The sequence below is a fragment of the Choloepus didactylus genome, chromosome 1, assembly GCF_015220235.1.
Source record: "Choloepus didactylus isolate mChoDid1 chromosome 1, mChoDid1.pri, whole genome shotgun sequence".
NCBI lineage: Eukaryota > Metazoa > Chordata > Mammalia > Pilosa > Megalonychidae > Choloepus > Choloepus didactylus.
The window spans coordinates 211,357,307-211,382,826 of NC_051307.1; the positions used below are offsets into that span (position 1 = coordinate 211,357,307).

A 25,520-nucleotide genomic window follows, 5' to 3' on the forward strand; every position below is an offset into this window, starting at 1 on the left:
TTCATTATTAAAAGTCACCATTAAGTCCGATTTTATTCATAAAGCCTTCCTTGTCTGGCCCTACCCTGACTGACCCCCTTAATCTCTCGAAACCAAATCTTTTCGTGTATGTACCGTACAACTTAAAATTTATATCTGCATCAATTAGGACTCTTTTGGTTGCAAGTGACAGAAAATCCAACTCAAGTGCTTTGTTAAACATCAAAAGGAAGTTTAATAATTCCTGTTACTTAAAATTTCAGGACACAAATAAACAAAATAGAACAAAATTTCAGGATATATCTGATTTTTATTAGGACTGTACCCAGAGGCTCCAACAATGTCATTAGGATTTGGTTGCTCTCCATTTCTGGGTTCTGCCTTCCACTGAGTGGCTTTATTTTCCCCTCTCCTTCACGCTAACCGCTCCCTGCCCCCAAAGCTTCAGATTCATATCCTTCCAGGTTCAAGTCCAGTGGAAAAATAGAAAACATTTCTTCCTGGAAATTTTCAAACAATTCCTGGAATTCAACCTGACAATCTTGAATTGGCCATACCCACCTCTGGGCCAATATAGTGGTAAGGGGAATTCCGGGTGTTGATTGGTCAGATCTGGGTCTCATCTCCACCCCTGGACCTGGAAGTAGAGCCCCACCCCAATCAAGTGGACTCAGAAGGCAGTAAAGAGAGTTACCAAAGGAAAATTGGGATAGTTATCACAAGAAGGAATACAATTCATGTAACCTATGAACTGCTTTAAAACATACAGAAATTTCACCCTTTTTAATTTTTCTAAATCAGATTAAATTTGGTGCTGACTTCACCTGCCTGGCTGATGTAATGACTAATCTTCAGCGTATCCTCATCCCCTCCCTTGAAGAATATGTAAACTCTGGAAATAACGGAACCTAGGAAAATTGACCCAAGACCTTTGGCTTTTGGACCATCGGGATGGCTTGAAGATATTCACTGCTCACATTTTCCATTTGAATATGAACAGCTGGGCTGGGGCCATTCACACTCTCCAGGCCACCAGGACTTTACTGCAGGGTCCAATGCAAAACTGCTTAGTATTCAGGGCCGGACATGCATATCATACATTTTCAGTGGTTTTGCAATTCCCAGGACAGAACTGCATGGGATCAGGGCTCATGTCTCTATTAGTAATATACTTATAAATTCTCTTATAGTAATTGCTGCAGTTTTATGAGGGTAAGACTTTCCTCCCAAACTAAATCATAAATGTTTTTAAATTTATTCTGTTGTATGTCTCACTATGCTGGACATAGAAAATCCAATAAATTCTTGTTGATAGGTAAAAAACAAAAAATGCATAGTTTCTGCCTGAGGGAATTTACAACTGGCTAAAGTAGCACAGCCAAGAAAGGGAGGCCCAGATATGACCACAAATCAAGGAAGAGTAAGAGAAACGGAAAATGAGAATTAAAAAGGAAGGAAGCACTATAAGGGATCTAAAAGGATGAGATTATATCTTTCTGAGGATTCAGAAAACCGTATGTAAATATGGAAACATTAAAGAATGACCTTGAAGTCTTGTACCCTTCAAAAGAGAAAAGAGACTTTTGTGTCTGATTTCCAAATTTTTTGAAAGAAGGTTTATTTAATCTAAAGCAACACTGTCAGTGGTGGGTACAGAAGTCTGGAATACATTCTATTCCATTGCCCTCTTCACTTAAATTTAATTTGTAAGAGCTGCATCATTAATTTAGTATTTGATATGTATTAAGGTGGATCCAAACTGTGTATATTCCCTTCTTAACTAATAGCTATATAACAAGTGCTTCCATTCCTTCACCTGTTCTTGAATTTAACATCAATGATGGGAGTCCTTGATAGATTCTATTGCAATAAAAAAGGAGACCTGCAAACTGCAAGCACCAAGTGCCTTTTTCAGCACTTGCTGAAACAGTCCCCTAATTTCCAAACCCAGTAGAACTGTGTACTAATGTCACTGCTTAGCTACATAATATCACAAACTAATCAGTACTATATCTGCCATCACCCTCTCCCTTTTCCCAGGTAGTTTCCTAGTAGAAATGACTATGAAACAGGCTGGCCTGATATAATCCTGGTGAAGAGGGACACAGTGACTTAAAAAAAAAGCATCAGACAAGGGAAAAGCTGTCTCTCTTATTACATGGGAAATTACTAAGATGCTTAGAAATAAACATTTAATTATTTGATAGGAACATTTGCATTTCATTTATATGCCATTCACAGTTTATTAAATTAGTGACTGATAACTAATAAAAAATGAAATTCTAGAATGCTGTTTGCCTACTTCTGATAAAGAGTACCCAAATAATAGGTTAGAGTGAAATAGTGACACATCCCAAAGTAATTAGGGCAGAGAATAAAAATGTATTTGCAGGCCCCCCTGAGGAGCTGGGGAAAATGAGGAAGTGTTGGACTTCCTTACCTGGACTGATGCTGATGCTGTCACAAACATTGAGGACTGGAGGTTTGATGTGCTGAGCCCTCTATCATGGGACTTGCCCCTATGAAGCTCATTAATGCAAAGGAGAAGCTAAATTTGCATATAATTGTGCCTAAGAGTCTCCCTCTGAGTGCCTCTTTGTTGTTCAAATGTGGCCTCTCTCTCTAACTGAGCCACCTTGGCAGATGATCTCACTGCCCTTCCCCCTATGTGGGACCTGACTCCCAGGGGTGTAAATCTCCCTGGCAACGCAGGATATGACTCCTGGGGATGAATCTGGACCTGGCATCGTGGGATTGAGATCATCTTCTTGACCAAAAGGGGGATGCGAAATGAAACGAAATAAAGTTTCACTGGCTGAGAGATTTCAAATGGAGTTGAGAGGTCACTCTGGTGGACATTCTTATGCACTTTATAGATAACACTTTTTAAGTTTTAATGTATTGGAATAACTAGTGAATACCTGAAACTATCAAACTCCAACCCAGTAGTCTGGTCTCTTAAAGATGATTGTATAACAATGTAGCTTACAAGGGGTGACAGTGTGATTGTGAAAACCTCATGGATCACACTCCCTTTATCTAGTGTATGGATGGATAAGTAGGAAAATGGGTACAAAAACTAAATGAAAAATAGGGTGGGAAGGGGGGATGATTTGGGTGTTCTTTTTTACTTTTATTTTTTATTCTTATTCTGATTCTTTCTGATGTAAGGAAAATGTTCAAAAATAGATTGGGGAGATGAAAGCATTACTATATGATGGTACTGTGAACAGTTGATTGTACACCATGGATGATTGTATGGTATATGAATATGTTTCAATAAAACTGAATTTAATTAAAAAAAAAAAAAAAGCAGGTACCAGAACAGCATTTGTGTGGAATCTGTCACAAAAATAGCACTAACATCAGGATCATAACTAAATAACTGCATTTCAAATAACCCACTACTGGACAGGGTAAGGAGTGGGGTCAGAACTGGAAAGGAGATCCAATACCTAGAAGGGATAGATATTAAAGTCAGAAACTGCATTTGGAAGTTGTGCAGCCAGGAAGTTGTGGGTTCTCTGATGGTTAGTCTGCATTGAATATTTGTTTTAAAAATGAGTTGTAGGGCTCCACCCCTAAAGAGTGAGTCAGATTCAGTAGCTGTGAGGTGGGGGCTAGGGGTCTGCATTTTAAACAAACCCCCTAGGTTTTTCAGATGCAGGTGGCCTGAGGATTGTACCTTGAGGAACACCCTGCTTTCATTGCAGTCCCTGCTTCACATTTTCTGTGGAGGTCAAGTGTGGTAAGCCTTCTAGGTGGAGGTGGTGGCTGAAAGGCTTATTCTGAAACTTTGCTTAGAAAGCAAACACCCTGAATGTTTTATTTGCAGGGCTGAAGGGCTCCTGAGGGAGAATGGTGCAGCCATTGATTAAGGGATGTTTAAGAACATTGCTGCTTAAATCTCAATGTGTTCACAAATCACCAGGGATCTTGTGAAAATGCATTTTCTAATTCAGAGGGGCTGGGTGGGTGCTGAGAATTTTAACCAGCTCCCAAGTGATGCCAATTCTGTTGGTCCTAGGACCACACTTTGAGTGATAAGATTTTGGATCGAAAGTTGGGGCATGCAATACAGATAGATGGATATGGTCAGAAATTGCATGTCAAGTGGAAAACCAAGACATGAAATACAGCCAAGGTCTGAAACAGACTTAGTCCAAAGGTTAAGCAAATTAGAATCCAGAAAGGGGAACTAGCCAAGTTTGAACCTTAATGAATCATCAAGGCTTTTTGTCCCCACTCCCCATACATGGAGCATGTTTGATACCTGTATGAAAAGAGGGTTTATAGATAAAGTCTTTCTCTAGTGGCCAGGCCTTATCAGCTTATACCTGAAAAAGCCCAGCAAAGTCTCTTAGGCTTATTATCACCACAGATGTTTCAAAAACCAAGATCTTATCACATCTTCCTCTGCTGACAATCCTGGATTGTCCTCCCTGTTGGGGACAAAACCCAGACTTCTGAGCATTGAGTTCAATTTCCTCCTCATTCTGCCCCATCCCTACGTTTCCAACCCTGTCTCTTACCAATCTCCAGTTTTCTCACACACTTTTATTGCTAGTCACACCTACCTACAGGGTATTTCCTACTTCCAGGCCTCTGGTCCAGTCAGTCCCTTTGCGGGACATATTTCTAACATATTTTTCAAAACCTAGCTTAAACATTATCATAATGATGATGAAATAACAACAATAACTATATTTACAGAGTCCTTACTATTTGCCGGGCACCAGATTATCTCAATGAATCCTCACCCAACTCTGCAAGATAGGGATTATTACTACTGTCCACTCATCCATTCAACAAATACTTGTTGGGCACTGAGGGTGTACCAGGCACTGCTCTAAGCACTGAAGAACTAAATAGGCAGTTCCCTTCCTGCACACTACATTCCAGTGGGAATAGATAATAAACAAAGAAGTAAGTATAGACTATGTCAATGATAAGTGCTATGGAAGAAAATGAAGCAGGATTTAAGAATACTGCTAAAGGTAATGATTTGAGGAGATACCTGCATGGAGACAATCAGGCTGAGGCTAGCTAGAGGAGAGAAAACAGCAAATGCAAGAGGTGTGCTTGACATGTTTGGGCAAGGGTAGAGCGAAGAGGAAGGTGGTTGGAGATAAGAGCAGAGAAATGTGGGGGAGAGGGGTAAATCAAATAAGAGGGCTTTATAGGCTAGTCTAAGAATTTTGCATTTTTCTCTAAGGCAGATGAAAAGTCATCTTCAGTTTTAGAATGGTCACAGGCTATTGCTTTGAAATTGTTCACAAGGTGACAAGGATGGAATCAGGGAGAACTTTTAGGAGGCTCTTGCAAAGATCCAGGTGAGAGATGATGGAGGCTTGGCCCAGGGTGGAAGCCTTGGAGGTGGCGAGAAGTTGTCCAATTTTGGATCTATTCTGAAGGTGCAACAGGGCAGAATGTGATGGCTTAGGGGGATGAGAGAGAGGAGCCAAAAACAGCTAAGTATTTTGTCCTCTTTCAACTGACAGGATAGGGTTGCTAATTGCTTCTATCTGGTAGATAAAGAATTTGAGGTTTAAGGAGGTTAAGTAACTCCTTCAAAGTCAGCTGTCTAGATGTCCGTTATACATTTATCTGGAAAAATTGAGTTGTAGTTCCCCCTTCCTCTCATCTCCTCAAGAAAAAAGCCTAGGCTGGAGTTCTGCCCTTCCATTGACCCAGCAGAGAATGAAAAGGCCTTTGTTTTCCAAGAACTCTCCCCTATTGCAAAAATAAGAGTGAATTGCACCAAGGCTGGGAAGGAGTTGTGGAATTTTCAGATTTCCAAGTGTCTGCTTGTCTTGGAGCATCCAGGCAGAGGACAGGACTTGGGCTGGGAGGACAGGATGCCTGGGAGGCAGGTCACTAGACACACAGACCTCTGAAGAGCCCTGTCTGTGGCTGAACAGAGGAGGATTAGCAGCATCACCCCATTTCAGTTTCCCAAAGCCACACAGACCTCCAAGGTTGTTTATAGTTCACAGCAGTGGGGAAAGGAGTCCCAGAAAGAGCACTTGTTCATCTCGATGTGTGGTGCTCTGAGACAAAGTCTATCTGAATTAGAAAAATAACAAGATATAACACTTTTTGCTCCAAGAGGTTGTAGTAGAAATCCATACCTATTACTCACTTATTCCAGGCTTTTACTATTACAGCTAGGAATGTGTCTCTCTCTCTCAAATGAGAGTGTAAGTCCCTTTAAGACAGGGACAATTTTTGTGTCCCCATAGGTTGTACACATAATAGGTACCCCACAGACTCTGTTTTATTCATTGATGTGTATCCCAAATGCCTAGAACAGTGGCTGGTCCATGGTAAGTGCTCAATAAATATTAGTTGAATCTTCAGTGAATGAATACACTTTGAATAAAAGTTTGATTAATTTAAATCAGCTCAAAAAATAAGGTAGCTAGGGTAGGATATTTTTTAAATTATGTTAATATTATTAAATGTTGCTTCCTGAATACCCTTTAGTTCAGGAAATATCCCATTTCTAAAGTTATCATTAGAAGATAAGCGCATAAAGGAATCCCAGAAATAACTATTGTCCACCTAGATGAGTGGGGGTTCAAGGCAGATTTTATTTGAATTAGAAAAATAAAAGGAGAAGCATGAGAAGGATGTTCACCTTGACATTGCTAATAAAATGAAAGCCTTGGGAACAACCTAAATGTTCAATAATGTGGGAATGGTTGAATAAATTATGATATTTAAATGGAGTATAATACTATTCATCCATTTAGAATACTGGAATAGATCTATATTTATAGATGTGGAAAGATGTCCACAATGTTTTGCAAAACAAAAGGATCAGTTTACAGAGCAGTATGTAGAGTATGATTCTGTGTAAGTCAAACCCTGTGCATTCATATCACATGCAAGTATATGTACGATGAGACGGTTAGAAACAAGTTCACAAAATGTTAACAATTCTTATCTGTGGCTAGTGAGGTTTATGCAATTTATTTCCTGCTTCTTTTCTGTATTAACTGAATTTTTTACAATGAGCATGTCACAATTATGTAATCAGAAAAAGCACTGTTTTCATCTTGGAAAAAAATCTGCTACCTAGGATTTTGCAATTTTACCTTTAATTATGCTGTTAAGCTATTTTACCTAAAGCTAAATTTAACATATTCATTGGACATTTTCTTTTTTTTTTTTCCCTCTTTTGCCTTAGAACATTTTTATTAAGCTTCCATTTTCATCAACTGACTGTTGAAAAAGTTCAGTAGATTAAGTGGTGTCTCTTTATGCCTGAGATCTTTCCATTAAGCACTGTGGTAAAAATGCTCAGCTCCATTTACTCATTTTTAACATTACTTTCCTTGGACTTTCTTGCTAACAAAAATTAAGTGGTTATGTTTTTAAAACTACAGTTATTTACACAAAGAAGGTGACATGAATTCCACTGGTATTAATTTTTTACTGAGGCAGAAATAGTTTTGAAACCACGAAAAGAAAAAGTATTGATCAAAGTCTGAGATTTTAGCACAGATATTGCAGTGATTCTTCTTCCCAAGTTGATTACAAAACTATATGACCCACAAGTTACTTTTTCTTTAATCCTTGAAGTGCTAATGTAATGGAAAATGTATTTATCTATACGCTATTTCTAAATACATCATTCTTGGATAAGTAGCTCAGCTCAAAGCAGGTGAATTGGTTGAATTCACCTGGATTCTCTTGGAGCTTTGCGGGCTAGCACACTTAAGAGTTAGAGATGAAAATCACTCTATTGAAAATGAAATAGATAACTGTTGTTTATTTCATTTTCAATTGAAATAAACAACTATTCTATGCCTGTAAAATACTCAATTAAGGAAATCAAGAACTGTGCCACACCTATTATATACTACTCAATAAGGGGAGAGATTTTGTTTTGTTTTGTTTCCAAAAGGCAGGAAGAGGAAAAAGAAAAAAAAAAAAAGAGGAAGTATCAGATTATGAAACTGATACAAACTTACTGGAAAATAGATAAAGTAAAAAGGCAAAATTTAATTCAAAATATTTTTTTCATCAATGATATAGGAGAGGGGCATGGACCCCAAGTAGAAACAGGGCAGATCTAAATAGGAAACTTTTTGAGGTGGGGTGGAGATCATTTTTTAGAGTCTTCCTTCCCCTTCAATCTCAATATCCAATTTGTCATCAGTTTCTGTTGACGGTCCAATCTCCAACAAAACTGGAAGATGTTCAAAGACGGCCTTTAAGGTTCTCTCACAACCTCTACCTGTTTCTAGCTCTACTCCTTCAGTCTGATCCCAGGTTCTTAACTATAAATCTTATTTCTAAATGGTTTTGCTGTCAGTGAAATATAAATCTTTTCCATTGAGTGTTACCTCCAAATCATTAAGATTTTATTCCTCCTTGGGATTATTTACATTTTAATAAAGGCTGCTAGAATGAAAAAGACATCAAAATTTAAATCTTCATCTTCAGCCTGACCTCACTCCCTCTTAGATACCATCACAGAGCAGTGTTTCTAGTTGCCTACTGGGCATGTTTACCTGGATGTCTCATGGACCCTTAAACTCACTCCCTCAAAATGTGGTCCTCCTCCTGGATCTCACATGTCCCCTTCCCCTCATCCCCCATATTCTAAAAATTTTATCTCCTATAAACCCCTCAAATCCATTCTCTCTTCTACATTCGCACTGCTAAGGCCTTAGTTGAGGTATTAAGCATTTCTCATCTAGACTTGCAGTAGCTTCTAAAACGTCTTTCTGCTTCCAATCCATTTCCATTTGACCAGCATTCTAAAATGTACAATGGATCATGTCAGTTGCCTGTTTAAAAATTCTTCAGTGACTCTTTATTGCTTTCAAAATAAAAACAAATACATTGGCAGGTATATAAGGTTCTTTAGTGAACAAGTTCCTGTCTACTCTTCTAATATCTCTCTATCTCACTCTTTAAACATATTGCATCCAAGTCATACTGAACTAATTGCTATTTTTCATATAGGCCATGCCCTTTTGCCTCTCATCCTGTGGTCAAGCTGATACTATGTCCTAAAATGACTTCCCTTTCTCCACCTTAAATCCACCTGCAAGCTCCACTCCTTTCTGAAGATTCAACTTGTGACTTCTTTATTCTGAAGACTTTGCTAATCTCTTTAGGCAGAGTTTTTATTTTATTTTATTTTTAAGCAGAGTTTTATGTAAACATTTATTCTATAGACTCTATGGTATAGTATTTTAATTATCCATTGCTGTCTAAAAAAATTATCCCCAAACTTAGTTGCTTAAAACAACAATAGATATTTCTTATCTTTCATAGTTTCTACAGGTCAGGAATTTGAGAGTCATCTGGCTGGGCAGTTCTGGCTAGGGGTTTCTCTGAAGTTCAGTTGGAAGTCAGCCAGGGCTGCAGTCACCTGAGGGCATGAATGGGGCTGGAAGATCCAAGTCCAACGTTTCTCACTCACATGGCTGGCAAGTTGGTGTTAAATGTTGGTGGAATCCTCATTTCCTCCCCTTGTGGGCCTCTTCACAGAGTTGGTTGAATGTTCTCACAAGATGACTGCTAGCCTTTCCCAGAACAAGCAATCCAAGAAGCCAGGGTAGAAGTTGCATGTCTCTTATGACTTGGCCTTGAAATTCACCCACTGTAACCTCTGCTGAACTGTATTGTTCATACTTGGACCAGCCCTGGTTCTCTGTAGGAGAAGACTACATAAAAGCATGAATATCAGAAGGTGGGGATCACTGTGTGCCACCTTGGAGACTGGCTATCACATACAGACTCAAATATACATCATATCTCGCTGGTCTGTGACTTCAAAATAAGATCATACTTACTTTTATAGTTCAAATTATGATGGCTTAAATCCTTATGGTCCATTTCCCAGAAATAGCAATATCCCTATGGGAGCATTTCTGATAATATCCCAGGATGTAGCTCTTGTGTTCTTAGGAACAGTCCCTCATGTTCTTGTGCCCCACCTTCTAGATCTGGTGCTGCTATGCTGTCTCTCATTCTCACGAGAGCCCAGCTCCACTGGGCACTGCTGCCCTCAACAGATGTCTGTCACCATTGCTTCCATCAATGACTTTGGGAAATGCTTGATATTCCTCTAAAAAGGTCAGATAAGCCCTAGAGCACAACTGAGGCCAGGCTGTGCCTGTTAATGAGTCTTTTCGGAAGGAATGAGAATACCAGAAAAGAAAGGTAATAGATAGGCTAGCCCAAATTCCTGACCTGTAGAAACTATGAAAGATAAGAAATATCTATTGTTGTTTTAAGCAACTAAGTTTGGGGATAATTTTTTAGACAGCAATAGATAATTAAAATACTCTGAAAACAATCTAAACCCACCCTCAGAGTGTCCTGGAAACCCCACTGCCACCAGGTGGTATCCTTTTGCCCTCTGCCCTGTAAAAGACAAAGTACAACACAGTCTGTCCTCGGTCCAATTCCTAAGCTCTGGGACTTTCAGTCTTAAATAATACCCCAGGTGGAACTTGACAGTCCACTCCACAGTGTGCTAGATCCAACATCCTCTGTGTTTTGTTCACTGTCTCTCCTCCAGCACTGGGAGAAGAAAATAAGCCTGTGCACTGGCTCAGCATTCCTCTCCATTCCACTTACTCAGCCCTTGCAAACAATTGCTCATAGAATAGCACATACTCACAACTCTGCAAGCATATCCAGTAATGTATATGATGGTCTAAGTCCACACTGAGGAAAAATATTGTCTTATAGAAATCACAATCTATAGAGGCAGACAACTACTAAGAGACACTTATTTACCATCTGAAGCATCTATGATTGCTCTGCCTCAGTTATTTCAGGCCTTCCCCAAGAACTAGGGATGGGTAATTGTTTTGCTTTTACATAGCCCAAGAAACGTCTTCAGGCTGTTTCCCAGGACTAAGGGAGAATCAGTACCAAAGGGAAATTTGATCCTTTTGAGGAGATAGTTTCCAACTGCTTTGTTCCTCAAGATTAAAAAATAAAATCCTGGCTTCAGCCAGCCTCATTATAGTCACCTGCCATAATTATTTGCTGGAAACCTTGTCGCCTCTTCATTAGAGAGCCTGGAGGTCAGATAGGAAAGAATATATTAAAGGAAGAAATATGAAAGGAATAAGCAGTGCCTAGAGATAGAAAATAACGTCAGATTGTCATGTTGGAACAGTGGATTGTATTGAAATGACTAGAGGCCTTGGAGTCAGCATAGGTCCACATTATGGTGGGTTGCACTGACCCCCACCCCATGGTGGACTGACTTGGACTTAACTTTTTTAGCCTTGTTTTTTTGCACCTGTAAAATGATGGTAACAATCTCTGTCTCATAGAGTTGAAGATTAAATGAGAAAATCATAATTAAGTCCTGGCAGGCAATGTTCCAGGCACAGCACTAGATGATGGGAATAGAATGGTGAACAGATGAAAATGGGTCTCTGTCTTCACTGAAATTCCAGTCCAGAAAGGAAAACAGTTATTAAACAAGGAAATACCCAATTACAATTACGATGTGTACTATAGAGAAGGAGGCCTGACCTAATTTAGGGTAGCAGGGAATGTGGCCTTGAGGAAGGGATACAAACCTGGAGAATCTAGGTTAGGGGAGAACATGTTGGGTTTCATTTCAGAGCTTGCTAGGTTCATGGAAGGTGCTCAATAAATGGGAACTGCCATTATTATTACTATGATGATGATGATTTAACATTTATTGAGTACCTCCTATGTATACTGTGCTACTACGCATACCAAAGGCACTTGAACAAGTAGTTTTACTTCTTTGGGCTTCGATCTGTTCATATTAATAAAATGGAGCTATTAATATTACCTACCTCATTCATCTTTTATTGAGGATTTAAAGAGATAACGTGTGTAAAGTGTTTAGCATAGTGTCTGATATACAGAGAACATAATATATGTTAGTAACATTACTAAAGTTCACTAATCAGGACTAACACCGTAATTTGTAGGGTCCAGTACAAAATGAAAATGTCGGTCCCTTGATAAAAAATTATTAAGAATTTCAAGATGGCAACAATAGAGTACTAAAACAAGTGCAGGGCCCTGTGTGACTGCACAGGTCACATGCTCTTGAAGTTGGTCCTGTCACTAATTATGTCATATATACATATATGCACGTATATAGCCTACCTATCCAACAACTTCTAGTTGTCTGGGGACAACTTCTAGAGCTCAATCTGTTGAATTCAATTTATAAGGATAAAGTCTATACATCTCAAATATATAAATAGATGATTGGTGCTTACATTTTCTTCAATATTTTATTATGAAAATTATAAATGCAAAATTGAAAGAACTTTATAATAAACACATGTATACACACTATCTAGATTCTACTATAGACATTTTGTTCTATATGCTTTATTATATAGCTATCTATTTATTTGTTTCTCTATGTATCCATTAATCCATCCTGTTTTTGTTGCCTTTCAAAGTAAACTGCAGACCTCAATATCACCAACTAGGAACCAGTTTATTTACAGTTTTTCTTCTTTTGATGCAAAATTGACATACAGAGGAATGCACCAATCTTAAAAGTAAATTCACTGAGGTTTTACAAATGCATACACCTCTGTAACCCAAACCCCTATTAAAATATAGCACATTACCATTGCCCCAGAAAGTTCCTTCATATCTATTCAAAGTCAATCGCCACCCCTATTCCCCAGAGGCAACTAGTGGTCTGATTTAATTTTTCTGGCGTTTAAGTTTTTCAAAGGGGGCCTTTATAAGGATTTAGGTTCAGTGCTTTCTCACACGGTATACGGAAAATCCTTTAGCCTGTAAAAGAGGAAGGTAACTCTAGGATATCATGGTGCAATCAACAAATATTTACTGAGTCAAAGAGTAAAACTAGTGAAAATATCTGAATGCCTTTTCTTTTTGATAGCTTCATTGTTTGGTAAAAGTGATACAATGTGTTCTCCAGAAAAAAATGCAAATAATATGAAAAAATGTGAGGAAATTTAAAATCATCCAGTATGGGAATATAAACACTTTTAATATTTTGTGAAATTTCTCCCAGAAGTCTACATATATATACAGATAATGTTCTATGTTTGAAATGTGTTATAAATGGATCATATACATGCTATTGTGTAAACTTTTTATCACTTAAGAATATTCTCATCAATAAATTGTTTCCTCATCAATAAATATAGATCAAAATCATTTTTTTTAAATTAGATAAGCTGTAGGTATACAGAAAAATCACACAAAAAGTACAAACATCTCATACATACAGTTTTCCTTATCAGCAACACTTCACATTAGTGTGGTACTTTTGTTACAATTGATGAAAACAATTTTATTATAGTTATACGATTAACTATAGTACATAGTTTACATTAGGGTTCACTGTATTGTACAATTCTAAGGTTTTTTTAAATTTTTATTCTGGCAACATACACACAACTTAAAATTTCCCTTTTTAACTGCATTCAAATATACATCAGAAAATCATCATTTTTAATGGGGATAACAAGTGGACATACCATTCTTTAATTAACTAGTTGCCTAGCCATGGAACATTTAGATTGTTTCCAAATTTTCACTATTATCAACAACATTTCAATAAACATTTTTGTACATACAACTTTTTCTGACCTATGTGATTATTTTCTAAGGATAAATTCATAGGGGTGGGGTTATTGGGTCATAATGTGAGTATGTTTTATATGCTGGTTTATGATACCAAATGCCCTCCAAAAAAAAAAAAAAGGATGCAGCAACATATATCCATTGATTGGCTGCATTTTAAATTCTTCAGGATAGAAAATAAGTGTTTGTTTTTTCTTAGGATATCCCTTAGGATAGAAAAAAAGGGAAATGTAATGTAAAGGGTCAGTAAACCTATATTTAAACGAGCAAGCAAGAATTTGGTTGATGCTACAACATGGATAAACCTTGAAGATGAAGGCATGCTGAATGAAATAAGCCAGATACAAAAGGACAAATATTGTATGATTCCACTTACACGAAATATTTGCAATAAGCAAATTCAAAATGACAGGAAGTTGATTCAAAGTTACCAGGGGCTGGAGAGGGGAAGGAATGGAGAGTTATTGCTTAATGGATACAGAGTTTCTTTGGGATGATGAAAAAGTTTTGGTAATCGATAGTGGTTATGGTAGCATAACATTGTAAGTGTAATTAATTCCACTGAATTGTACACTGAAAGATGGTGAAAATGACAATTTTTATGTTTTTTTATATATATATGTTACTACCAAAAATTTCTTTCAATGTATATAGAAGTGTAAAAGCACTGAAAATCAATTCAATTGAATTCAATTCAATAAGCAATTATTAAGCACCTACTATATGCAAAAATGGGGTTAGATGTTGGAGGAAGAAAGATGAGAAGCCATGGACCCAATCTTCAAAATATCCAGACTAATAGGACAATTTCCTTGGCTACAGCAATTTAGCCTCACTAACCTATTCTCACCACATGATGAGAATGGACCAAGTGCATAACTCCTAGAGCGGCATTGACCCCTATATTAAATTGAACAACTTTAAACAAATTTGATTTGGTATAAAACTCAAAAAGTTTAAGAAAAAGGCAAGTCTCCCTCCCATCCTACCACTCAGCCCCTTACCCTAACCCACAGTTGCCCTCTCCAAAGGGTTTCACTGTTACGGATTTCCTGTATCTTTCCAGAAAATGCTCTGCACGTACATATAACATATGCCAAGCAGGCAAAAGCATTAATTTTGTACTCATCAGCTTAATCACTCAGGCAATTTTTAAAAATACAATAGTATTGTACTTACACTCTGTTTTGCACATTGCTCCTAAAATATAACTTAGAGATTGTTCCACATCCATTCATATAGAGCTGCTTCATTCTTTTTTGTCATCTCAACAACACTCCATTGAATGTACCATTATTTATTTAACCAGTACTCTATTATTGACCCTTGGTTGGTCCGAGTATTTTGCCAATATAGGCAATGCTGCAATCAATATCCTTCTAGACACCAAAACCATCTTGGAATAAGAAATGATTGTGTGAAGTTACTAATGTTTAGCTTCAAATCAAGTTAGGAAGTACTTAGTAGAACCATTTTTTGGGTTACAGGTAAAAATTTAAAAATAAAAAACATTAACCACATATGGTGTTAAAAGAAAAGCGTAAATGCCAATAGGAAATCTCCACCCACTTAGTCAGATTCCTCAGGCAGGAGTAAACAGATAGGCCTTATCTAGAGTCTCACAGGTTCACAGTGGAGCTTTGTCAGAATAACAGTGAGAAATTATTATAGAGTTCATACCTTGGCACTAAGAGCTTCTTCCTTTAGAGAGTCTGGATCTAGCAATATTAATATACAAATATCCATTTGTCATACAAATAATTCATCAAAAGTCTTTGGACATGCAAGCAGGGAAGCAGATTTCTTTTTGCCCTTCCCATTGGCTTTTTTCTTGTTTTTTTTTTTAATTCATTTGGAGATAATTACAAACTTTAAGAAAAGTTTCAAGAATAGCACAAAGAACTCCCATAGACCCTTTATCCAAATTTACCAATTTTTTAACATTTTGTCACATTTGCTTTATCCTCCTCTCTCTACATATATCTACTTTTTTTTCCCCTGAATTATTTGGGAGTAAGTTGCAAACCTCATGCTCCTTTGTGCCTTAATATTTTAGTGTGTATTTCCCAAGAACAAGGATATCTCACTGATTTGGAAGGTAGAAACTGACATGGCTGCTTTAATCTGCCATTTCATAGAATCATAGACTTTCAGAGCTAGAAGGATCTGAAAACTGTCTAGTTCAATTCCTTTATTTCACATGGGGGCAACCTGAATTGACAACTGAGTCACACAAGATCGTATTGCCATCACCAGGATTAGGCATCAGAGGGGAACTCAGGCCTCCTGATGGTCTCTTCTAGCTCTTTCCACACAGTAAGTTGCCTTTTGCCATTAGGGATCGTCTGGTCCAAATTGTTCAATAAATTTTTTAAACAAGGATACCATGGCTCAGGGAGGGTATGTGATTTGTCCAAGGTCACACAGGAAGTTACTTGCCTGGGCTCCATAAGCACAAGTGGCTCAAAGATAAGGCTAACTCCTGAATGTGCAGTTAGTGATTAAACTGATGGGTGGACTTCTAATGTTTTGGCCAGCCCAGCAATCCTTTCCCCTCCTTCTAGCCATGGCTTTGGGAAACCATCTCTCTTCCATTGGATCTGAGGTAGTGGGACTGCCCTTCAAAGTGTCCCGCCCTCCTGGCCACGAAATGGTTATGTAACTCAAGCTAGGCCAATCAACTTCTCTGGGGGCATTTAAATCTTGAGAGCAGCCTAAGGTCTGAAAAGGGATGAGCTGACTACTCCTAAAGTCAGTGCCCTGAAGAGGCTGTTTATTGGCTGCTGCCAACCCTTCCTGAGACTTGCTTCTTCAGCATTTCTTTCCATTTTCTGAGCCACCCCATGTCTTTCCAAAAAGTTCCATGGGCTTAGGTGGCCAGGGACAGTTTCTGTTGTTTGTAAACAAAAGACCCCAACCAATAACAATTGACTTGAAAACATTTTGCTTCCAGAACTTTTTTTCATAAACACTTGCCCAAACAGAAATATGACTTAGATCTCATAGAAAAAGATAGGCCCCGGGAACACTCTTCCCCAGAGCTTCGTCTGACTCTGCTGCTCAGTCTGACTAATGACACCCCATTTCCACACCTCCTGAAGTGACCATTCCTGGAAAAACAGAGCTTTCTTAGGTGTGTCTCCATTGAGGAGACATTTCAGTGGTTATTTTAACTCCATTGCTCCCAAACTTTTCCATCTAGGCAGAAGAGTGGTGAAACTCCATCTGACTTGAGCACAATAGCCCAGGGTGGGCTCATTGCTTGATTGACTCTAGGGCCTGCTGCCAGCAGGAAGTAAGGCACCGCTCATTGTCTTTCCTGGCAATCTGTTCCTGACCTCCTGACCTCCTGAAACCAACTTATTTATTTATTTATTTTTGGCAGTTTTTTTGGTTTTTATTTTTTTAATCTGCAGGTTTTATTGAGATATATTCACATACCGTATATTCCATCCAAAGAATACAAACAATGTCTCACAGTATCATCGTTTACTTGTGCCATCATTATCACACTCAATTTTGGACTATTTTTATTGCTACAAAAAGACAAATATCAGATAGACACAAAAAAAGAAAACCCCAAACACCTCATATCCCTTATCCTTCCCTATTATTGACCCCTAGTATTGGTGTGGTATACCTGTTACTGTTAATGAAAGAATATTAAGGTATTACTGTTAACTAGAGTCTGTAGCCTGCAACAGGTAATTTTTCCCCATATTTTCCTGTATTATTAACTCTTTGTACAAGTGTCCTACATTTGTAGTATTCATGCAAGAACTTGTTTATATTTGTGGTGTTAGTTGATGACATATATGACTCTAAACAACCCCTTTCAACCAAATTCACCTACAATACAACATTATTATTTATAGTACCAATAACGAGCTACCATCACTTCTATCCGTTCACAAACATTTAAGTTCAACCTTGTTAACAATTCTGTACAGATTAGATAACTACTCCCCATTCTCTAGGTTCTCTGTATCTCTAGGCACCCTATAATCTACATTTTAAGACTGAGTTTTCATATGCTGTTTAGTTCATATTAGTGAAATCATACAATATCTGTCTTTAGGGAGCCATTATTCTGCCTACCACAGCAGCTATGGAAAATGTTCCTGTTAAGGGTTAAAGAAGTAGAAATGTTTCATTCTGTATGGACAAAGCAATAGGTACAGGATGAAGCCATTTTTCTGTGTAGACAAAACTGCTTATGGTGATTATCACCAGGCAGTGGAAATATGAGTAATTTTTCTTTTTTTCTTTATGTTTCTGTTTTCTAAGTTGTCTACATTAAAGAAAATATTTCAGAAAAATCTACATATGTGGTTATTTAGGAAAATATCTATATTTTTAGGGAATATTTCTGGGTAAAGAGTCATGATGTCTGCAACTTAATGTCAAATAGTTTAGAAAAATACACACGTAGATAAATAAGGCACATATGACAAAATGGTCACAACTTTGAATTAAGGTGGTATATGTGTAATTTTATTTCAATTTTTTCTGTATATTTGAAATTTTTTGTAATAAAAAGTTGGGGGATAATGTAGAAAATACAAAATGGTAATAGACAGAGATTCTTTATTATTCTCATTATCATTTCCAGGAAAAACTTCAGAGTCTAAGCTAGAGTAAAAAGTTATGTACGAGGATATGTTACAAATCAAGGCATATTTTTCTTTGTCTGCTACCATTTTTGCCACTGATCTTGAGTTAGCATAGATCCTGGAAATGTCTCCTTTCATTTAAAACGGTTTGATTTCTATAGGGATGCCTCTTGACCGCCAATAGCTTGCCAAATTCTCCTACAGCATTTCATGTGCCACGCTTGTCAACGTGCTCTACTTGTACAAAGAAGGTGACCGGGTTCTTAAAGCAGTATGCTCAAGGCAGGACCAGCTCCGTATTTGAGGGTGTAAAATGAAAATGAGGGGCCCTTTGTTAAAAAATTATTTCAAATTTCAAGACAACAGGGTCCTTCTAAGCACTGGGCCCTGTGGGACTACATAGATTGCAGGCTCTGAAGCTGGTGCTGTTGAAAGCCCAGGGAAAACTCCACAAATGGTCTCCCCCACAACAGATGCTGCTGGGCATGCTTGGAAGGGACTTCGGTGGGAGTGAGGGTTGAGGGAGAGCTGGCACTCTAGATGTATTTTACCGCATTGGTCTCTTTACTGTGTTTCAATCATCTTCTTAAGGGACCCTTAAGACTAAAGACCCCTGAGAAATCTATCATTTCTCCAAAACAGACATTCAGTGATATGTTGATGTTGACTATTCCCTATGACAGTGCTGTAGAATAGCAACAATGCATTTATCTGAAACAAAATGGCTTGGGAGCTTATTAAAAGGAAACAAATAATTACATTCAAAAACAATGATTCAAAACATCATATTTCTCCCAGAATAAAGAATACACTTAAAATGTTTTTTTTTTAAATCACTGGATAAACAAAACTACCCCATATAAACAGAATCTCAGATATTTCAATTGGTGTCTAAGTTATTTAAAAACAAACCCAGATAGAACAATAAAAACTCAGAAACAAAGTACCTCATAAGGGTTTCTGACCCAGCCCTTCTATTAAGCATTTGCTACATGCCAAGTAACATTCTTAAATTTATTATAAAAAGCAAGAAGACACTTCCGGTAAGCAAAACTATTCTTATACAAGTGACAAAAATAAACATCATTTCTCTGTCTCTCCAAAATATGGGCTTTTTTGGCTAGTGACGTAAACTACTTGTGAGTTTTAGGATTAAGAATCCTAGCTTCAACTTTCCCGTTTCTAATAAATAACAGGGTATTTTTTTTTTTTTTTTTTTTTAAATTTTTAACTTTATTTATTGAAAAATTAAAACAAACAACAAAAAAAACACATTTCAAACAAAACAAAGGATTAAGAAAAACAAATAACCTAAAATAACTACATTGCTTCCCACATGTTCTACCCTACCCCAAGAAAATTAAAAAAAAACCATTATCAAAGGTATAAGAAAAACCAAATAACCAAAAATAGCTACACTGAAGCTAATTTTTTTAATGCAATAGCTTTCTTTACTTTATCAAGAAATTTAAAAAAATTCAAACAAAACAAAGGAATAAGAAAAACAACCTAGAATAACTGTATTGCTTCCAACATGTCTCTACCATACCCAAGAAAATTAACAAACCCTAACAGAACAGAGGAATAAGGAAAACAAATAACCTAAAATAGCTACAGCGCCTCCAACGTGATCCCACCCACCACACCTGAGAAAGCCTGCAAACCACAATCCTTCCCGAGCATTCCCATCACACTGAGATTACCCTCAAGGGCTTATCTGTTCTTATTAGATCACCGTTCCCCCTTCACTAGCTGCTGTCTACCTCTAGATCTCCTGCATTCTATGATAGAAAGTATTTATTTTACATTTTTCAGAGTTCACACTAGTAGTAACATACAGTATCTCTCTTTTTGTGTCTGGCTTATTTCACTCCGCATTATGTCTTCACAGTTCATCCATGCTGTCGTATGTTTCATGACATTTCCTTCTTACTGCCACACGGTATTCCACCGTGTGTATACACCACATTGTGTTTATCCACTCATCTGCTGAAGGACGCCTGGATTGTTTCTATTTCTTGGCAATTGTGAATAATGCTGCTATGAGCATCGGTGTGCAGATATCTGTTTGTGCCACTGCTTTCGGATCTTCAAGACACTTGGCTTTTAATTATTTTTTTTTCTGAACAGATAAAACATAGTTCAAAATTCTCACGGGAAAACTCTGCATGGAACATACAGGATGACCCCCTCTCCCAGCCACCTGGCTTTCCCCTCCCGAGACACTCACATGTCCAGTTTCAAACGCAGCGCTGTGACATTTCTCCACGCGAACAGAATTAGCTGGACCACATTACGATACTAAGCTATTTACCTACCCAGAATACTCCAAGTGATTTCCATAAATCTGAAAATTTCCCCTTTCAGGCATTTAAATTGCCCTTACAATACTCTTGGTATCTTTTTCAACTATTAAAATGACTGAAGGTTAGTTACAACTTACTTTGTTTTGAATGGAAAAAAAGCGAGCAATATGTATGACAATGACAGATGTCCATGAGCCAACTGCGACAGAGTATTGGTAGCTCACCTGGTTCCTGTCACGTGCATTTGTGTACCTGATCTTCTGAATGAAGTAGAATATGAGCCATGCTGAAGAAATAATCATCAAAACAATAAAGGATATTGACACGAAGACTAGAGAGCCCCGGCTGAAGTTCTTTGGTGGCATCCGAGTTCCCACAGCTATGGTCATTTGTACAGAGACGTTTTTCTCCAGATAACTCAAAATATCTTTACCCCTCAATTCTGTAATCATGACAGCAATAATATCTCCAGTGCCTGGATGAGTCATGGTGACAGGATCCTCTTTGGATTTATTATTGTAGATGACTACAGCAACTGCATTGTGGAAAGCAGCCCGGGAGATTTTCTCCTTAAATGTACAGTTTCCCCTTTGCAGCAAGGCAATCCACTGTTTGATATTAGGAGGGACAAAGAACCGGGTTTGAGGATCACAGCCCAGATGATCAGCAACTCCGTGGAGGGGCAGCGGCGCCAGCACCTGGCCGCGGACCTCGGCCTTGGGCGAGTCGAGCCCGTAGCGCCCGCGGTCGACGCGGAAGGTGAGCGGGGCGCCGCGGCCCGGCTCCTGCACCGTCACGTTGATGAGCGCCGTGTAGTACTCCTGGCTCGCGGGGTCCGCCCGCGCCCGCCACAGGCCGCAGGCCAGCAGCGCCAGCGCCGCCACCCGCGCCGGGCCCGCCCGCGCCGCCGCGCCGCCCATGCTGCCTCCGGCCGCCGCCGCCCGCCGCCGGCTCCGCGGACAGCCGAGGGGCGGGGCGGGGCCGAGCGCGGACGGCCTGTGCGCGCGCCCGCGGCCGCTCGGCGGGGACGGCGGTCAGGCCGCGCGCGGGCGGCTCCCCCGAGGCCCTCGCGGGCTGCGGCGCCCGCGCGTCTCCATCCCGGGTGGGCACGGCCGAGGCCAACAGGGTATTTTTAAAAGGGCATGTCCCATGTGGCTTAGAGAAAATAGCTGGAAGTATACAGGTAACAAACTGTTGAGAATAGTGAGCTCTACCTTGGGGATTTGTGATAGGACCAGGAAGAGTTTTTACTTTTACTTTCCTTGTTTCTGTTTTGTTTGAATATATGTAATGAAAAAATATATTACTTTTATCAATCAAAAAATCAATAAACATTTTAAAAAGAAAAAAAAAACAGCATGTACTTTGGTTCTAGCTTGGTGATTTGGGATCTTTGGACCAGAGTTTCCCTACCTATGAGATGTGGTTAATATCACACAGAGTTGTCATGAGCAAAAATGTCCAACCTGTGGTAAATATGCATTTAATAAAGGCTAGTTCCTTTTCTAAGCTTCAGGTTCTTTGCCTGTAAAACGAGGAAGCTGAATTACTAATCTATTATCCTTTCTAGAGTTAATATTATGATTCCCTCCTTTTATATTCACAGAAAAAGATTGCTAAATGAAAAAGAAATGTCTTTACTTGTCTTCAGGTAATTATTTTTCTTTTATTTCCTGAAGAACCAGGAAGCCAAAAATAGATGAGTAGTGCCTCTGGAATGTCTGGGCCACTCCACCCTGGGCACCTGGGAAATGACAGGGTATTTCCACTCATTAGATCCTCCCTGATGAGGAGTGCCTTCCTGAGTGGGAAGAGGATCAAACTTCAGTTTTAACAAGCCAGTGTGTGCTATTACAAATATTAAATACCATCAGTTCTGATCTTTGAGTAATTCTGGCCTCCTCTAATTAGTTTGCTTCCATCTCTTTGCAATCCAGACATTCTGCTTAAGCAGTTAAGCAAGTGTTCATAATTCATTATATCCAATGCCATTGGTTAAAGTCATTATCAATTAGGGAGAGGTTAGATCATTATCAGTTAGGGAGAGGTTGCATATTAACTGAGTTTACAGAATTGTCTCCTACACATCTTAAATGCTAATATTTCCAAGTCTTACATGGCAATAACACAATAATTTTACAATTTTCTGTTTGCTTTTCTAAGATTGAAAAGTAGCCTGATTTGTAGCAGTAGTATTTTTCAGTCTATACAAAAGGTAAAAATTTTAAAAAGGGAGAGAAAACTACAACATTGGGAAATATTGCCATTCCAGTTTTACTCAAAATACATTTAATTAAAAATTTGTGTATATGCAACATCACAGAGAGTAACACCCACATGGCTTAGAATTCAAAATATCTCACATATGCGATTTCTTAATTTCAGACTTTTTCTGAGCCAGCTTACCAGTGGGTGAGGAACGCCTTCACTGCCATTTTTGCATTCCCAGCACCCTGCATAGCTTGCTAGGATTCTTTACTCTGCTAGGTTATAACAGTTACAGAATTTCTTGCAGTAGAAAGTCCATTCTATTTACTTAGCGTTAATATTAAGAAATATAATAGAACTGAAAATAAACAGACACTTTTTGTTTCCACATTTATGATCATGTTTCTTCATATACAAATTAGGGATAATACAACTTGCTCCTTACTGTATGTGGAAGATTGCGGGAAATTTTTACCATTAGCAATAATAACACAAACTAACATTCACTGAATATCTACTATTTTCCAGGCATCATGCATTATCATATTTAATCCCAACAGGACTCTATGATGTTATTCACTTTTTTCCAGATGGGGAAACTGAGACTTAGAGAAGCTAAATATTTTATCGAAGATAATATTGCAGACTAATGATCATGCCATGCATGTCTGATTCTGAAACCTTCACTTGAAAGTAATGAATTACTCCACTTTGACCTTGTAGGAGAAAGAGGGAAATGTTCTGAACTCTGTTACATTACCTACAGGCCCTTCAGCAACTGAATCCACACTCTACTCCTCCTCCCCAACCTTGCCCCTATGCTTCAGTAATACAGACCTACTCCTAATTCTCTTGAAGTACTGTTTTCTCAAGTCTCTGGTACCTTTGCTGATTTTTTTTGTTTTTGTTTTTTGTTTGTTTTTTGGCCTAAATTTTCTTTACTGTGCTTCTACCAGACTAGCTGGCCTACTCCTATTCATTTTTCAGGTTTCAGTTTAAACAATTACTCTTCCATACTCCCATTACTTTTGATGCACTCCATTACAGTTAGGATTTTATTGTGTCATCACCTAATTTATGAGCAACTAGAGAGAGATTTTTTTTTTCTTCCCTTCATTATTGTATTTCTGGGGCCTTCCAAAGTTATCTATCTCAAACTAGACATTCAATTAAATATATAATGAATGAATGAAAGGATGCATAAAAGACTTATAAATGCATGCAAAGATTTCTGGAGAGTTCTATCTTAAGTTATTCCATATAAGCCTAAAATTAACAAAATGAAAACTTTCCAACATATCCCTATTATCTACAGAGTAAAGTACCTGGAATACAGAATTTCAATACATATTTGCTGAAGTGATGAAGATCTTTAGAAAATTACACAAGGTCTTTATAACATAATGCCTATTTTTCTCTCCAGACTTACTTTGTGCCACTCCTACTTTGTCCTCTAAGTAACAGTATGTAATTTTTATTCATGCATCAAATACTTATTGAGCCACTATTATGTGCCAATCACATTGGTACACTGTTTCAAATAGCTTTGTTCCTTTTGTTCATTCTTTCTGGAAATGTATGAATCCAATCAGCAAATACCATATTTATTGTGGTATCCCCACCTTCATTCATTTCATTTACCTCCTCCAGAAGGCCTTCTCTCCCAGTAGCACCCAGTGAGTTCCTCTATCTTAGCCATCTGTACCTGTGTTTGTCAACCCCTCCCCCATCCTATCCTACAATACCGGGTGTGCTGTCTGAGGACAGGGATCACTGTTTTGTTGACCTGTGTGTCCCCAGGGCTCAGCTCAGAACCCAGGAGGGGCCAAAACACCATATATAAATATTGAAAAGAATCACAGTTACTGTTTAAAGAGCTATGTGCCTTATTATCTTGAATTATCACAACAGTATGTGAGCTAAGTATTATTTTCTCCATGTTATAGAAAAACAAGGCTTGAAAGAAACTTGCCCAAGGTCACACAGTGGTGGAGCCTGTTATCACAGGAATCTGAAGAATGAAGTCACCATAGATTATAAATGAACTAAGACTCTCCTTCCTACCATGTTTTCTTGAAGTTTTCGTTCAGATTTTGCCAAGTCATTTCTTCTTTAGATCATTGACTCCTCATCTACCTTAATATTGTCAGTGGGCAGTATCCTCTTTCATCATATTGCTAAATATTCGAATAATTGCTCTCGGGAAGCAACGTGATTTTAAACTTTCCGAAGTCTCACTCGTCGGGAGGTAGAATCCGCATTAAAGCCCGAAGGGACATTACAGGCCCAGTGTCAAGAAAGTGCATTCGAAATGGAATGCGGGGAATAAGGAAGAGTTTTTCTCAGGGCAGGGAACACAGCGAAGACTTTGGCAGGAGGAAGAGCGGTCCTTCTGATGTTAGATGCAGAAACCTTGAAACCTGTGGGAGTGTGGTTGCGGGGATGGTTGTTGCCCATAGCTAAAATGGCTGCTAGTGAACAGCCACTTAGGATGGGTCTGTTCTCTTTGCTCGTTGGTATTTTCAACGAGAACGATAGCAAACAAAATTTAGTAAAATTTTGCGCCTTCTTATTAAGAAAGTGAAATAGAACGTTGGTACGCTTTGTTGAAAAAATCTTCAACCCCAAAATTCTTCCTTGCCCTTAACCAAAATGGTCGCCAAGGCTGTCCCGGGGTTTGAAGCTTCCTGACCTAAACGAAGATGGTTCCCGAGTCTCGTTAAAAACTAGCTTGCCCTCTTCTTTGCCCTTTACCAATATGGTTATATCGGCGTCGATCACGTGACATTTCGGAGTACGGCGCGGGAGAGGG

General features: G+C 38.4%; 1 protein-coding gene across 1 annotated transcript; it reads right to left on the reverse strand.

The window, feature by feature from the left end:
• Positions 1–20,344: 20,344 nt before the first annotated feature.
• On the reverse strand, positions 20,345–21,613 carry LOC119528936 (E3 ubiquitin-protein ligase RNF130-like). The gene has a single exon (XM_037829115.1). The coding sequence runs from the start codon at positions 21,418–21,420 to the stop codon at positions 20,623–20,625; it is 798 nt and encodes a 265-aa protein (XP_037685043.1). The 5' UTR covers positions 21,421–21,613; the 3' UTR covers positions 20,345–20,622.
• Positions 21,614–25,520: the final 3,907 nt, after the last annotated feature.